General features: G+C 36.9%; 2 protein-coding genes across 3 annotated transcripts; one reads left to right on the plus strand and one right to left on the minus strand.

Annotated features, from left to right (window-relative positions):
- Positions 1 to 4,138: 4,138 nt before the first annotated feature.
- Positions 4,139 to 8,748, plus strand: LOC124170298 (putative nuclease HARBI1). The gene is made up of 6 exons (XM_046549010.1): positions 4,139 to 4,503; positions 4,775 to 4,831; positions 5,699 to 5,917; positions 6,067 to 6,275; positions 7,787 to 8,075; positions 8,240 to 8,748. The coding sequence occupies exons 1-6, from the start codon at positions 4,216 to 4,218 to the stop codon at positions 8,246 to 8,248; spliced, it is 1,071 nt and encodes a 356-aa protein (XP_046404966.1). The 5' UTR covers positions 4,139 to 4,215; the 3' UTR covers positions 8,249 to 8,748.
- Positions 8,749 to 8,913: 165 nt separating this feature from the next.
- On the minus strand, positions 8,914 to 11,435 carry LOC124170299 (myb/SANT-like DNA-binding domain-containing protein 3). Of its 2 annotated transcripts, none has more exons than XM_046549012.1 (4): positions 10,849 to 11,435; positions 10,310 to 10,574; positions 9,838 to 10,220; positions 8,914 to 9,350 (listed from the first exon to the last, which is right to left on the minus strand). In XM_046549012.1, exons 1-4 carry the CDS (start codon positions 11,014 to 11,016, stop codon positions 9,342 to 9,344), a joined length of 825 nt encoding a protein of 274 aa, XP_046404968.1. In that variant the 5' UTR covers positions 11,017 to 11,435; the 3' UTR covers positions 8,914 to 9,341. The 2 variants fall into 2 exon arrangements, with proteins under 2 accessions (XP_046404968.1, XP_046404967.1); XM_046549011.1 differs by having other exon boundaries at positions 9,838 to 10,223.
- Between the last annotated feature and the right edge of the window lie 2,552 nt (positions 11,436 to 13,987).

Below are 13,987 nucleotides of genomic sequence, written 5' to 3' on the forward strand. Positions count from 1 at the left end.
TATAGAACGTATTTAAGCTGTCGCCATGGTTTTCGTTAGTTAAACTGGGATTTTTGAAATAGTCTGATTTTCGACTCTTTTTCAATAACTCTCAATTTGACTCATAAACGACAGTGCATTCACAGGATGTTTGAAGTGATCTTTATGACGGGTTGATTGAATCGCGTAAATTCCTTCTCAAACAACGTCCTGAAAGTACTTCCGTTGAAATATTTGACGTATTTGGTAAAATGGCGACAGTCATTTTTTCGTTCAGAACCGAATTCTTCGTTCCAACGTGACCTTAATAAAATTACATTCCACACTGAAATCGACAATATGATCACGAAAGCTTTGAAATAGCATCGTGTCCTTGTTATAGAACGTATTAAAGCTGTCGCAATGGTTTTCGTTAGTTAAACAGGGATTTTTGAAATAGTCTGATTTTCGACTCTTTTTCAATAACTCTCAATTTGACTCATAAACGACAGTGCATTCACAGGATGTTTGAAGTGCTCATCATTACACGAGTTGATTGAAATCGCGTAAATTCCTTCTCAAACAACGCCCTGAAACTACTTCCGTTGAAATATTTGACGTTTTTGAGAAAAAGGCGACGGTCATTTTTTCGTTCAGAACCGAATTCTTCGTTCCAACGTGACATTAATAAAATTACATTCCACGCTGCGATCGAAAATATGATCACGGGAGTATTCGAATAGCATTGTTTCCTTGTTATAGAACGTATTTAAGCTGTCGCCATGGTTTTCGTTAGTTAAACAGGGATTTTTGAAATAGTCTGATTTTCGACTCTTTTTCAATAACTCTCAATTTGACTCATAAACGACAGTGCATTCACAGGATGTTTGAAGTGATCTTTATGACGGGTTGATTGAATCGCGTAAATTCCTTCTCAAACAACGTCCTGAAAGTACTTCCGTTGAAATATTTGACGTTTTTGGGAAAATGGCGACAGTCATTTTTTCGTTCAGAACCGAATTCTTCGTTCCAACGTGACCTTAATAAAATTACCTTCCACACTGCGATCGACAATATGATCACGACAGCTTTGAAATAGCATCGTGTCCTTGTTATAGAACGTATTTAAGCTGTCGCAATGGTTTTCGTTAGTTAAACAGGGATTTTTGAAATAGTCTGATTTTCGACTCTTTTTCAATAACTCTCAATTTGACTCATAAACGACAGTGCATTCACAGGATGTTTGAAGTGCTCATCATGACACGGGTTGATTGAAATCGCGTAAATTCCTTCTCAAACAACGTCCTGAAACTACTTCCGTTGAAATATTTGACGTTTTTGAGAAAAAGGCGACGGTCATTTTTTCGTTCAGAACCGAATTCTTCGTTCCAACGTGACATTAATAAAATTACATTCCACGCTGCGATCGAAAATATGATCACGGGAGTATTCAAATAGCATTGTGTCCTTGTTATAGATCGTATTTAAGCTGTCGCCATGGTTTTCGTTAGTTAAACAGGGATTTTTGAGATAGTCTGTTTTCGACTCATTTTTAATAACTCTCAATTTGATTCATAAAAGACAATACATACATAGGATGTTTGAAGTGTACATCATGACACGGGTTGATTGAAATCGCGTAAATTCCTTTTCAAACAACGTCCTGAAAGTACTTCCGTTGAAATATTTGACGTTTTTGGGAAAAAGGCGGCGGTAATTTTTTCGTTCAGAACCAAATTCTTCGTTCCAACGTGACATAAATAAAATAACATTCCACACTGCGATCGAAAATATGATCACGACAGCATTGAAATAGCATCGTGTCCTTTTTATAGAACGTATTTAAGCTGTCGCCATGGTTTTCGTTAGTTAAACTGGGATTTTTGAAATAGTCTGATTTTCGACTCTTTTTCAATAACTCTCAATTTGACTCATAAACGACAGTGCATTCACAGGATGTTTGAAGTGATCTTTATGACGGGTTGATTGAATCGCGTAAATTCCTTCTCAAACAACGTCCTGAAAGTACTTCCGTTGAAATATTTGACGTATTTGGTAAAATGGCGACAGTCATTTTTTCGTTCAGAACCGAATTCTTCGTTCCAACGTGACCTTAATAAAATTACATTCCACACTGCGATCGACAATATGATCACGAAAGCTTTGAAATAGCATCGTGTCCTTGTTATAGAACGTATTTAAGCTGTCGCAATGGTTTTCGTTAGTTAAACAGGGATTTTTGAAATAGTCTGATTTTCGACTCTTTTTCAATAACTCTCAATTTGACTCATAAACGACAGTGCATTCACAGGATGTTTGAAGTGCTCATCATGACACGGGTTGATTGAAATCGCGTAAATTCCTTCTCAAACTACGTCCTGAAACTACTTCCGTTGAAATATTTGACGTTTTTGAGAAAAAGGCGACGGTCATTTTTTCGTTCAGAACCGAATTCTTCGTTCCAACGTGACATTAATAAAATTACATTCCACGCTGCGATCGAAAATATGATCACGGGAGTATTCGAATAGCATTGTTTCCTTGTTATAGAACGTATTTATACAGTCGCCATGGTTTTCGTTAGTTAAACAGGGATTTTTGAAATAGTCTGATTTTCGACTCTTTTTCAATAACTCTCAATTTGACTCATAAACGACAGTGCATTCACAGGATGTTTGAAGTGATCTTTATGACGGGTTGATTGAAATCGCGTAAATTCCTTCTCAAACAACGTCCTGAAAGTACTTCCGTTGAAATATTTGACGTTTTTGGGAAAATGGCGACAGTCATTTTTTCGTTCAGAACCGAATTCTTCGTTCCAACGTGACCTTAATAAAATTACCTTCCACACTGCGATCGACAATATGATCACGACAGCTTTGAAATAGCATCGTGTCCTTGTTATAGAACGTACTTAAGCTGTCGCCATGGTTTTCGTTAGTTAAACAGGGATTTTTGAAATAGTCTGATTTTCGACTCTTTTTCAATAACTCTCAATTTGACTCATAAACGACTGTGCATTCACAGGATGTTTGAAGTGCTCATCATGACACGGGTTGATTGAAATCGCGTAAATTCCTTCTCAAACAACGTCCTGAAACTACTTCCGTTGAAATATTTGACGTTTTTGAGAAAAAGGCGACGGTCATTTTTTCGTTCAGAACCGAATTCTTCGTTCCAACGTGACATTAATAAAATTACATTCCACACTGCGATCGAAAATATGATCACGGGAGTATTCAAATAGCATTGTGTCCTTGTTATAGATCGTATTTAAGCTGTCGCCATGGTTTTCGTTAGTTAAACAGGGATTTTTGAGATAGTCTGTTTTCGACTCATTTTTAATAACTCTCAATTTGATTCATAAAAGACAATACATACATAGGATGTTTGAAGTGTACATCATGACACGGGTTGATTGAAATCGCGTAAATTCCTTTTCAAACAACGTCCTGAAACTACTTCCATTGAAATATTTGACGTTTTTGGGAAAAAGGCGGCGGTAATTTTTTCGTTCAGAACCAAATTCTTCGTTCCAACGTGACATAAATAAAATAACATTCCACACTGCGATCGAAAATATGATCACGACAGCATTGAAATAGCATCGTGTCCTTTTTATAGAACGTATTTAAGCTGTCGCCTCGGTTTTCGTTAGTTAAACTGGGATTTTTGAAATAGTCTGATTTTCGACTCTTTTTCAATAACTCTCAATTTGACTCATAAACGACAGTGCATTCACAGGATGTTTGAAGTGATCTTTATGACGGGTTGATTGAATCGCGTAAATTCCTTCTCAAACAACGTCCTGAAAGTACTTCCGTTGAAATATTTGACGTATTTGGTAAAATGGCGACAGTCATTTTTTCGTTCAGAACCGAATTCTTCGTTCCAACGTGACCTTAATAAAATTACATTCCACACTGCGATCGACAATATGATCACGAAAGCTTTGAAATAGCATCGTGTCCTTGTTATAGAACGTATTTAAGCTGTCGCAATGGTTTTCGTTAGTTAAACAGGGATTTTTGAAATAGTCTGATTTTCGACTCTTTTTCAATAACTCTCAGGCCCGTATTGTCAGTCGCGCCTTCAAGGCGACCTTCACCTTCTAACCCTCCTTCTGGAGAGATTTCATATTGAGAGACGCTCCTTTCCTCCTATAGGAGGCGACTGTGGCCTTCGATTAGAAGCATACCCTGGGCTATGCTTCTAATACGAGAAGGCCTCCAACCATAGCAACAGTACCTAAATAACATGGCGGAATTATTTGATCGCGATGAACACCTCGATGATTTTATTGAATATATTTTCGACAATCCTTATAACTACATACCTCGGCGATACATAAGAGATAGGCAAAATCCAGTAGAATATTACTCGGAAGGGGAATTTATGACCAGGTACAGGTTTTCGAAGAGAACAGTGATTGATGTACTGCTACCCATGATAGCATTGCAAAACATCAGCAACCGTGGAATGCCTGTCCCACCAATATTGAAATTATTGACGGCCCTGCGATTTTTTGCCACCGGCAGCTTTCAGGTAAGTGAAATAAAGTTTCCTTTTGATATGGTAGTATTTAGCGTGTTTGTAAGATGGAAATAATTGTAGAGTTGGTTGATTTATTCAGCTTGTAGCCGTATTGTTTACTATTCGAAATTTTGTTTACATTGACAAAGCACTTCAAATGACCTGAATGCACTCGTAGTAATTATTGTTTGGTGTTAACGAATAATGTTATGATGCATAGATGATATTCGCATTCATTTTCGTTAGTTTTCCCCGTCTAAAGAAACCATTTTGTCGATTGCAGTTGGTCTGTGCTGACCTTCTTCAAGTATCTCAACCGTCTGTTTCGCAGATCTTGAAGGTAAGTTGTTTGTGATCATTAATGGCTTTTTTATACTATTTAAAAATTGTGGAACGAACTTTACAAAGGAAACGTCAATTCAAATTGTGCTCCTTCGTCGAACAGTTACGGGTAACAGAATTCTGCTGTCCTTGACGTAACACGGTGAACACGGTAAACATCACATTAGAAAATAAATTGGGATGCCTTTTGTTGGGCTAACGTAACGCGTGTTTTCATTTCACGGTCAGACTTACATCGCCTGAGAAAACTGCATTAATTACTCATTTATGAAAGATTTAAAAGAATTCTAATGGTAAAGTATTGCATGGGAGACCGGTTATGAGCAGTAGGTACAGTCGTGTGGAGTGATTTTCGTTGTTTATGTTTTCATTACGCCTTTTTGTATGCTGAGATTTTCGCTCTCAAAGAAGTATGTATACTACCATAATGGAAAGAGTTGTTGTTGACATTTAATGAGAGAGAGAGTTGGTGATGACATCAAAATACATATTTTCGTGTGTTTTAACTCTGTGCTACGTGCATCGATTTTATTGCTTCATCAATTTTTATATTAATATAGCCGATTACTTTTCAAAGCGTTATGATTAGTTTTTACTTGTCCAATAGTTGTCAGTATTCGTAATTATCTATTATTGCTATTCCTGATCGTTATTTCAACTTATAACTAATGAAGAGTTTGATGTTAGTGTATTTCGTTCGCGCACATTTACGTTTTGTTGAAACTTTTCGTGGATGACACTTGATATTAAATTGTGAGAAGATACATGTGGATACTTTTTATCACAATTATCTTATAAAGTCCTCAAGTGTAGTAATGTATAAGTAGTTTATTAACAAAAATATGTGCTTTAAATTCCACTTTAGAATGTCAGTGCAGAACTAGCTGCTAAGCTGCCGTTGTGGGTGAAAAGACCGTCGACTGAGGAAGAATTTGCAGCTATCAGAAATAGTTTCTATGCAATAGCTAATTTTCCTGGCGTGGTGGGATGCATCGACTGTACCCACATTCCCATTAAAAGCCCTGGAGGTGACCTGGCAGAGGTTTATAGGAACAGGAAAGGATGGTTCTCCATGAACGTTCAGGTATTGCATTGCTTGTAGAAAACAATACTGTTACATGGAAATTAAGTTTCTACATATATAAATTACTTTTGCATCCATTAATAATGTAATAATCCTTTTGTAATTCATAGGCTGCCTTCTTTTGTAATCTCATAGTGTCTTCTTTGTAGGTTGTGGTGGGACCATCCATGGAAATTATGGATATTGTTTGCAGATGGCAGGGATCCGTGCATGATGCACGTATATTCCATAACAGTAGGCTTAAGCACAGATTTGAAGCTGGGCAGATGCGAGGAATCCTTCTAGGGGATAGTGGTTATCCATTACTTCCTTATTTATTCACACCAGTTTTACATCCTACAACTGGTCCTGAAAGGCGGTAAATATTCCTATTAATTATGATTTGTATGTTTCTCTGTACCTTGGGCGTATTTTTTCAGTTATCTATATTTATCATTCATGCTATTATGTTAGATAGAGTTTTTTTTAGAGTATGTAGGGAGACTATTTAATTGTAATCCTTGTTAATGGTGGTAGTGATGACCTTTTATGCCATGGCACGCTGTTTTTCTCTTACATAGATGCAATAACAATGCTTAAAAATAAAATGGCATAGTGAAAAAAAATTATTGGAAAAGTGCAAATGAAACAGATCATATCAGCTGTAGTTGAGTACTATATTCAGAAAGGTATTCATACTGTCTTATACACTTTGACTTATTGTCTCTATGATAACAAGGTAAATGTACCACTGCCTGGCTAAGATAGGTTTATTCAAGTCTTACGATGCTTACACTTAAAGGAACAGTTCATGCATTTCATATCCATTTTAAAAGAGGTACACAACTGGTTTAAAACTTTTTTTTGAGAGTTTTCTTTACGACCATATAGAATTAAAATACATATTATTTATCTTTCTTTTGAAATGGGCTTGAATTAGGTAATCCTTTTCCTGACCCTAAAAATTCTGTATGTGTTTTTAAATCTGATCCTTGATGCTCTAGTATTGCTTGATGATCTACTCATAGTCATTGCTGAAATAAGATATCCTAGGCCATGTTTGGTATCTTGTTAATTGTTTTAATCTTTTTAAGGACAAATTCTTTATAATAGGTAACAAAAAATTGGCAATGTTTAATGGTTTATTTGAGTTTTTTTAATTTCAATTAATGCTTCACTCGTGTGTTTGTCTCACAGACATTTAAACAGACTTTAGAAAAACCTGTGATGATCATGATATTACTTAAAATCAAGTGTTTAAGTTCATTCCAAGTTGATCTCCAATAAGAGAATGAAGTGCATTCATGATTGAATAAAATAATACCTAACAGACTTGTTGCATATGAAAAATTATTAGATGTAATCAATTTGAATTACCACTTTACCACTCATTATTTTATTAGGGATGCTAAATAACTACCTACTAAACACACATTTTGAAGTGAATATTGCTTAATAATCTCAGATCGATGGTTGACGATGTCACTTTGTGGAAGTTCATAGATAGCAATGATACAATCAGCTATAATAATTTTCCACACTATTATGTCATGTGTGAAATTTTCATCAACCCATAGATAAATTTTCTCCCAGTCTGATCAGCAAAAATTATAATCATTTGTGTTACATCTCATGAAATAAACACTACCATTTCTTCATCATTAATGGGATCTTTAGAATTAAAAAACAATTTATTGGTAGTGATAGGGTAAACTTAACGACCTTTTCAATACTGCCATTCATTTAATGCATGCGCAATGGGAATCCATCCTTCCTCACATGCATTAAACATTATACCTATCCTTATTATTGATGCAAAGTAACAACTTTATAATATTTTATCCAAATCACTGAATGAAAGTTTAATATTGTAATTCTTCTTATGTTTAGATACAACACCTCGCACATCAGGACCAGGAGCATCGTTGAGAGGACGTTTGGGATTTGGAAGCGGAGATTCCCATGCCTCTCAACGAAGCTTAGGACGAAATTGTCAACCTCCCTGAAAGTGATCTTGGCTTGTGCAGTTCTACATAATGTAGCTGTACGTCATCATGCCCCTATTCCTGATCAGGAGCGCGTGATACCTGTGGTTGATGTTCCTGTTCATGTGTATAGGGCTCATAATGGTCGTGGAGCTGCAGAAAGAGCTGCACTAATCCAGAGACACTTTTCAGAGGTAAGTGTGAATGGCTTTGCTGCAATAAATAAGTTTCATGTTAACTGTCTTTCAATATATTCTAATTCTGGGAGAGTTAATTCATGAAATTTTCAATTATCCTCACTTAATAACTAGGAAATAATATGTTTCTGTGTTTTAATATTCTTCTATTTGCATTACAGGAGGGTTGACAGCTGGTGTGAATAAGTAAGTCAGTAATGGATACCACAGTCTTCCTAACATTTGTCCAGGATCAGATATGTGCTTCAGCTGCTGTTATGGATATTGTGCTTCATGGATGGACCCCTGCTGTTTGCAGACATCTCCATAGTTTCTATTCCTGTTCCTTTAAGCCGATGCCTGTTGCTTTGCCTCCTAGTCTTTTAATGGGAATTTGTCAGGGAAATTAGCTGTTGCATGGAGACATTTCTGATGGCTGTGAATTCCTCTTCTGTCAAGTCTTTTCCCCATGGTCATCAGTGATTCTAATATTGCTGGTACAGGCATTCCACTGCTATTCATGGTAGCTGTGCATCAGTCACTGTCTCTCTGAAATCCTATACCATCATAAGTTCCCTTTCCGAGTATTATCTACTGGTTTTCACCTTCTCTTATGTATTGCTGAGCTGAGTTGTAAGGATTGTTGAATTTATATTTAATGAAATCATTGAGGTTGTTCTATTATAATAAAAAACAAATTACAGTTAACTGCAGTGTTTTTGTTGGCCCATGTTGGCTCCCTTTCTGATGACATTAACCATTGGCACGATGATTTTTTTCTTTTAAGTTGGATGATTATAGTAGATATAGCTAATACTGCATATTTCTTTATCAAAATTGTTCATTTTGTAACCTTTCATTTTTTCCTTGCTGCCGTATATTGCTGAAAGGTTTCGAAAAAGGAAAGTTGCTTTCCTGGGTAGAAAAGTGGGATTAACAAAGAATGAAAGACTTTTCAGTACATTTCACTACTGTTCCATTTAATGAAAAAATAAGTTTACAGAATAATATTTTAAAAGACAGCTGGTTACATAAATTATTAAAAATAGGGATATAATAGAGAATATTAGGACAGATTATGTGACGCTGAATGAGAAGGTACGATGCTGGTCTTATACAACTGAGGAAGACATGGGAGGAGGATATAAGCGGCAGGAAACCCAATGGAACCCTGCATTGGAAATAGCCATGATCCACAAGAACACCATCAGTAACATCCTGCAGAGAGAGAGAGTTCCAGGACAGCAGAATGGAGCTGGCCATGCAAAGGTGGCAACAGGAGCACTACTTCTCCTAAAAATGGGGAAAATTTATAATTAGTTGAAATATTAATATTCAAAAAATGTTGCTTGCTAAATCATCCCATTATAAGTGAAAATACTTTCTTCAACCAACATATGTGCATGCATTTTAACATTACTATAATCATTGATTTTCATTTCTTTGAATGCGACATCGTCCTTTGCATCTATTTCATAGGAACTATGCAATATTCATTTAATAAGTAAACATGGAAAGGAATCGATATCACAGCCTGTCTCAAATACGGATATTATTGTAGTGAAGGCATTTATGAAGGAAAAGATAAATGAAGCCTGAAGCCATATTTCCATTGATGTTAACACATTAAATTCACAACAAACATTGGCAAAGATATGGACTTGAGAAACAAAATTTTCATTCTAATTCCTTTTAAATTTGTTTTAAAATACCATACAGAAATTATTACCCTGACAACTTCTACCACTAAAGTACAAAATCAAATAATGGTAAAGCAAACCATCATCTGGCGCAACTCCTGCTCCTTAATCTTTATTTGGATTTCATCCATTCTTTTTTGGTGCGCCAGAGCCTGCTCCTGCTGCAGCCTTTGCAGTCTCAAGACCTCCAACTGCAGATTCTGTGTATCTTCGTCTAGCTTCACTTTCCGCAGTTGGAAGTCATTGATCAGCTTGGCTGTGGCCAGCTCCACTTGTGCTGTTTCTTGCCTGAGGGCTTGAATCTTATCGCGGTGTGCGTTGTAAGATTTCAAGCCCTCAAGCCGGTCCTGCAACTCTCTCTCTACAGCAGCTCCTCTGGTCATGCCACCAGAGGAGGATGGTGTCCTTGTCGGACCTCCCATCACTGTCGTGGCACACGGAACATCTGACGGTGGAGCCTCGACTACTTTGAAAAGAAAAAAGAAAAAGTTATTGTATAATTTCGATAACGACAGGTAATGTATTACCACAAACAATATCGCACATACTTACTTGTTGGATACTCCAGTTCCGTGTGCCCACTGCTCGCGTTGGGGATAGGAGGCGAGTCCAGGAGATCGTCGTCCATATCCCCAACATTCTGCTCACAGTGTGACAGTGATGGGATGGCTATTTCCAACTCAGGGTTGGGATCGCACACTGGCGGTACATATGGCCCACCGCCTGTGGCCAACCTCCGCTGGGTTTCCTGAGCCTGGGCCTTCCTCCTCTTCGTTTTCACGTTGTCCCATGCCTTCCTCAGTTGCTTCCAATTTCGCTATTAAAGTGAAATTCACTTCCGTTAAACAAAGAGTACTTCCTACATCGCCGCATATATTTTTTCGCACATCATCGGCATTTCACTTTTACGCGCTATGCATAAAACTACATCGGAAACATTGTGTCTTATTAAAAATTTAACTAAGTTAAAAATATATATTATTTTAATGCACTATAACACACTTTGTCATTTAATAACAACATTGCTATGAGCAAGTAATACAATAGATTACTAATGCGCACGACCAGCCAATAACTCTAGTATTACCTACCTTCACGACTTGAGAATTTCCGTTAAATTCAGCTTCAATGTTTCTCCAGCCTCGTATCTTATCAGACAACGTCACAGCATCTGTCCTTTTATTCTCTATTATATCCCTATTTTTAATAACTAACGCTACCAGCAAATCTTTTTCCACAACCGTCATCCTCGACTCCATTCTGATTGCGTCTGTCTATTTCTGCGTGATTAGTTTTCCGATTGATTGAATTTTGATTGTTATTGCGAGGGAACACCAATAATTAGTAATTACAACCTATTCAGGTGCAGCAAAGAAAAGCGAAAATATAATTAACATTGTCCCTCGAACAATTGGACCTACAGTCACTGTCGCGGCACACGGAATAATTCGATTTTAATTAACTTCGAAATGGGCGGCAACCTTATTTACCTCCGTAACGCTTCGCTTTTTTCTGGCCGAGTGAACGGATCAGTCCGTGAACGTAAACAATATCTCCTTCTAATCGAAGGCGAAGGCGACAATAGAGAAGGACGGACTCTCGAACTGACTGGCTTCCTTTTAGGTGAAGGTCACCTAGATAGAAGGTCGCGATAGAAGGCGCGACTGACAATACGGGCCTCAATTTGACTCATAAACGACAGTGCATTCACAGGATGTTTGAAGTGCTCATCATGACACGGGTTGATTGAAATCGCGTAAATTCCTTCTCAAACAACGTCCTGAAACTACTTCCGTTGAAATATTTGACGTTTTTGAGAAAAAGGCGACGGTCATTTTTTCGTTCAGAACCGAATTCTTCGTTCCAACGTGACATTAATAAAATTACATTCCACGCTGCGATCGAAAATATGATCACGGGAGTATTCGAATAGCATTGTTTCCTTGTTATAGAACGTATTTATACAGTCGCCATGGTTTTCGTTAGTTAAACAGGGATTTTTGAGATAGTCTGATTTTCGACTTTTTTGAATAACTCTAAATTTGATTCATAAACGACGATACATGCATAGGACGTTTGAAGTGTTCATCATGACACGGGTTAATTCAAATCGCGTTTAATCCTTCTCAAACAACGTCCTGAAACTACTTCCGTTGAGATATTTGACGTTTTTTGGAATTAGGCGACAGTCATTTTTTCGTTCAGATCAGAATTCTACGTTCCAACGTGATATTTTTAAAATTGCATTCCACACTGCGATGGAAAATATGATCACGACAGCATTGAAATAGCATCGTGTCCTTTTTATAGAACGTATTTAAGAGTTCGCCATGGTTTTCGTTAGTTAAACAGGGATTTTTGAAATAGTCTGATTTTCGACTCTTTTTCAATAACTCTCAATTTGACCCATAAACGACAGTGCATTCACAGGATGTTTGAAGTGATCATTATGACGGGTTGATTGAATCGCGTAAATTCCTTCTCAAACAACGTCCTGAAAGTACTTCCGTTGAAATATTTGACGTTTTTGGGAAAATGGCGACGGTCATTTTTTCGTTCAGAACCGAATTCTTCGTTCCAACGTGACCTTAATAAAATTACCTTCCACACTGCGATCGACAATATGATCACGACAGCTTTGAAATAGCATCGTGTCCTTGTTATAGAACGTATTTAAGCTGTCGCCATGGTTTTCGTTAGTTAAACAGGGATTTTTGAAATAGTCTGATTTTCGACTCTTTTTCAATAACTCTCAATTTGAATCATAAACGACAGTGCATTCACAGGATGTTTGAAGTGTTCATCATGACACGGGTTGATTGAAATCGCGTAAATTCCTTCTCAAACAACGTCCTGAAACTACTTCCGTTGAAATATTTGACGTTTTTGAGAAAAAGGCGACGGTCATTTTTTCGTTCAGAACCGAAATCTTCGTTCCAACGTGACATTAATAAAATTACATTCCACACTGCGAGCGAAAATATGATCACGGGAGTATTCAAATAGCATTGTGTCCTTGTTATAGATCGTATTTAAGCTGTCGCCATGGTTTTCATTAGTTAAACAGGGATTTTTGAGATAGTCTGTTTTCGACTCATTTTTAATAACTCTCTATTTGATTCATAAAAGACAATACATACATAGGATGTTTGAAGTGTACATCATGACACGGGTTGATTGAAATCGCGTAAATTCCTTTTCAAACAACGTCCTGAAACTACTTCCATTGAAATATTTGACGTTTTTGGGAAAAAGGCGACGGTAATTTTTTCGTTCAGAACCAAATTCTTCGTTCCAACGTGACATAAATAAAATAACATTCCACACTGCGATCGAAAATATGATCACGACAGCATTGAAATAGCATCGTGTCCTTTTTATAGAACGTATTTAAGCTGTCGCCATGGTTTTCGTTAGTTAAACTGGGATTTTTGAAATAGTCTGATTTTCGACTCTTTTTCAATAACTCTCAATTTGACTCATAAACGACAGTGCATTCACAGGATGTTTGAAGTGATCTTTATGACGGGTTGATTGAATCGCGTAAATTCCTTCTCAAACAACGTCCTGAAAGTACTTCCGTTGAAATATTTGACGTATTTGGTAAAATGGCGACAGTCATTTTTTCGTTCAGAACCGAATTCTTCGTTCCAACGTGACCTTAATAAAATTACATTCCACACTGAAATCGACAATATGATCACGAAAGCTTTGAAATAGCATCGTGTCCTTGTTATAGAACGTATTTAAGCTGTCGCAATGGTTTTCGTTAGTTAAACAGGGATTTTTGAAATAGTCTGATTTTCGACTCTTTTTCAATAACTCTCAATTTGACTCATAAACGACAGTGCATTCACAGGATGTTTGAAGTGCTCATCATTACACGAGTTGATTGAAATCGCGTAAATTCCTTCTCAAACAACGTCCTGAAACTACTTCCGTTGAAATATTTGACGTTTTTGAGAAAAAGGCGACGGTCATTTTTTCGTTCAGAACCGAATTCTTCGTTCCAACGTGACATTAATAAAATTACATTCCACGCTGCGATCGAAAATATGATCACGGGAGTATTCGAATAGCATTGTTTCCTTGTTATAGAACGTATTTATACAGTCGCCATGGTTTTCGTTAGTTAAACAGGGATTTTTGAAATAGTCTGATTTTCGACTCTTTTTCAATAACTCTCAATTTGACTCATAAACGACAGTGCATTCACAGGATGTTTGAAGT

This window comes from Ischnura elegans, chromosome 13 (genome assembly GCF_921293095.1).
Source record: "Ischnura elegans chromosome 13, ioIscEleg1.1, whole genome shotgun sequence".
NCBI lineage: Eukaryota > Metazoa > Arthropoda > Insecta > Odonata > Coenagrionidae > Ischnura > Ischnura elegans.

Bases quoted from the DNA above. Each gene is read 5' to 3' on its own strand.
- LOC124170298 (XM_046549010.1), top strand. From the start codon at position 4,216: ATGGCGGAATTATTTGATCGCGATGAACACCTCGATGATTTTATTGAA. The intron at 4,504-4,774 runs GTAAGTGAAATA...TGTCGATTGCAG, and splicing joins TTGCCACCGGCAGCTTTCAG to TTGGTCTGTGCTGACCTTCT. The intron at 6,276-7,786 runs GTAAATATTCCT...TCTTATGTTTAG, and splicing joins ACAACTGGTCCTGAAAGGCG to ATACAACACCTCGCACATCA.
- LOC124170299 (XM_046549011.1), bottom strand. From the start codon at position 11,016: ATGGAGTCGAGGATGACGGTTGTGGAAAAAGATTTGCTGGTAGCGTTA. The intron at 10,575-10,848 runs GTAGGTAATACT...TCACTTTAATAG, and splicing joins GAAATTCTCAAGTCGTGAAG to CGAAATTGGAAGCAACTGAG. The intron at 10,224-10,309 runs GTAAGTATGTGC...TTCTTTTCAAAG, and splicing joins GGAACTGGAGTATCCAACAA to TAGTCGAGGCTCCACCGTCA.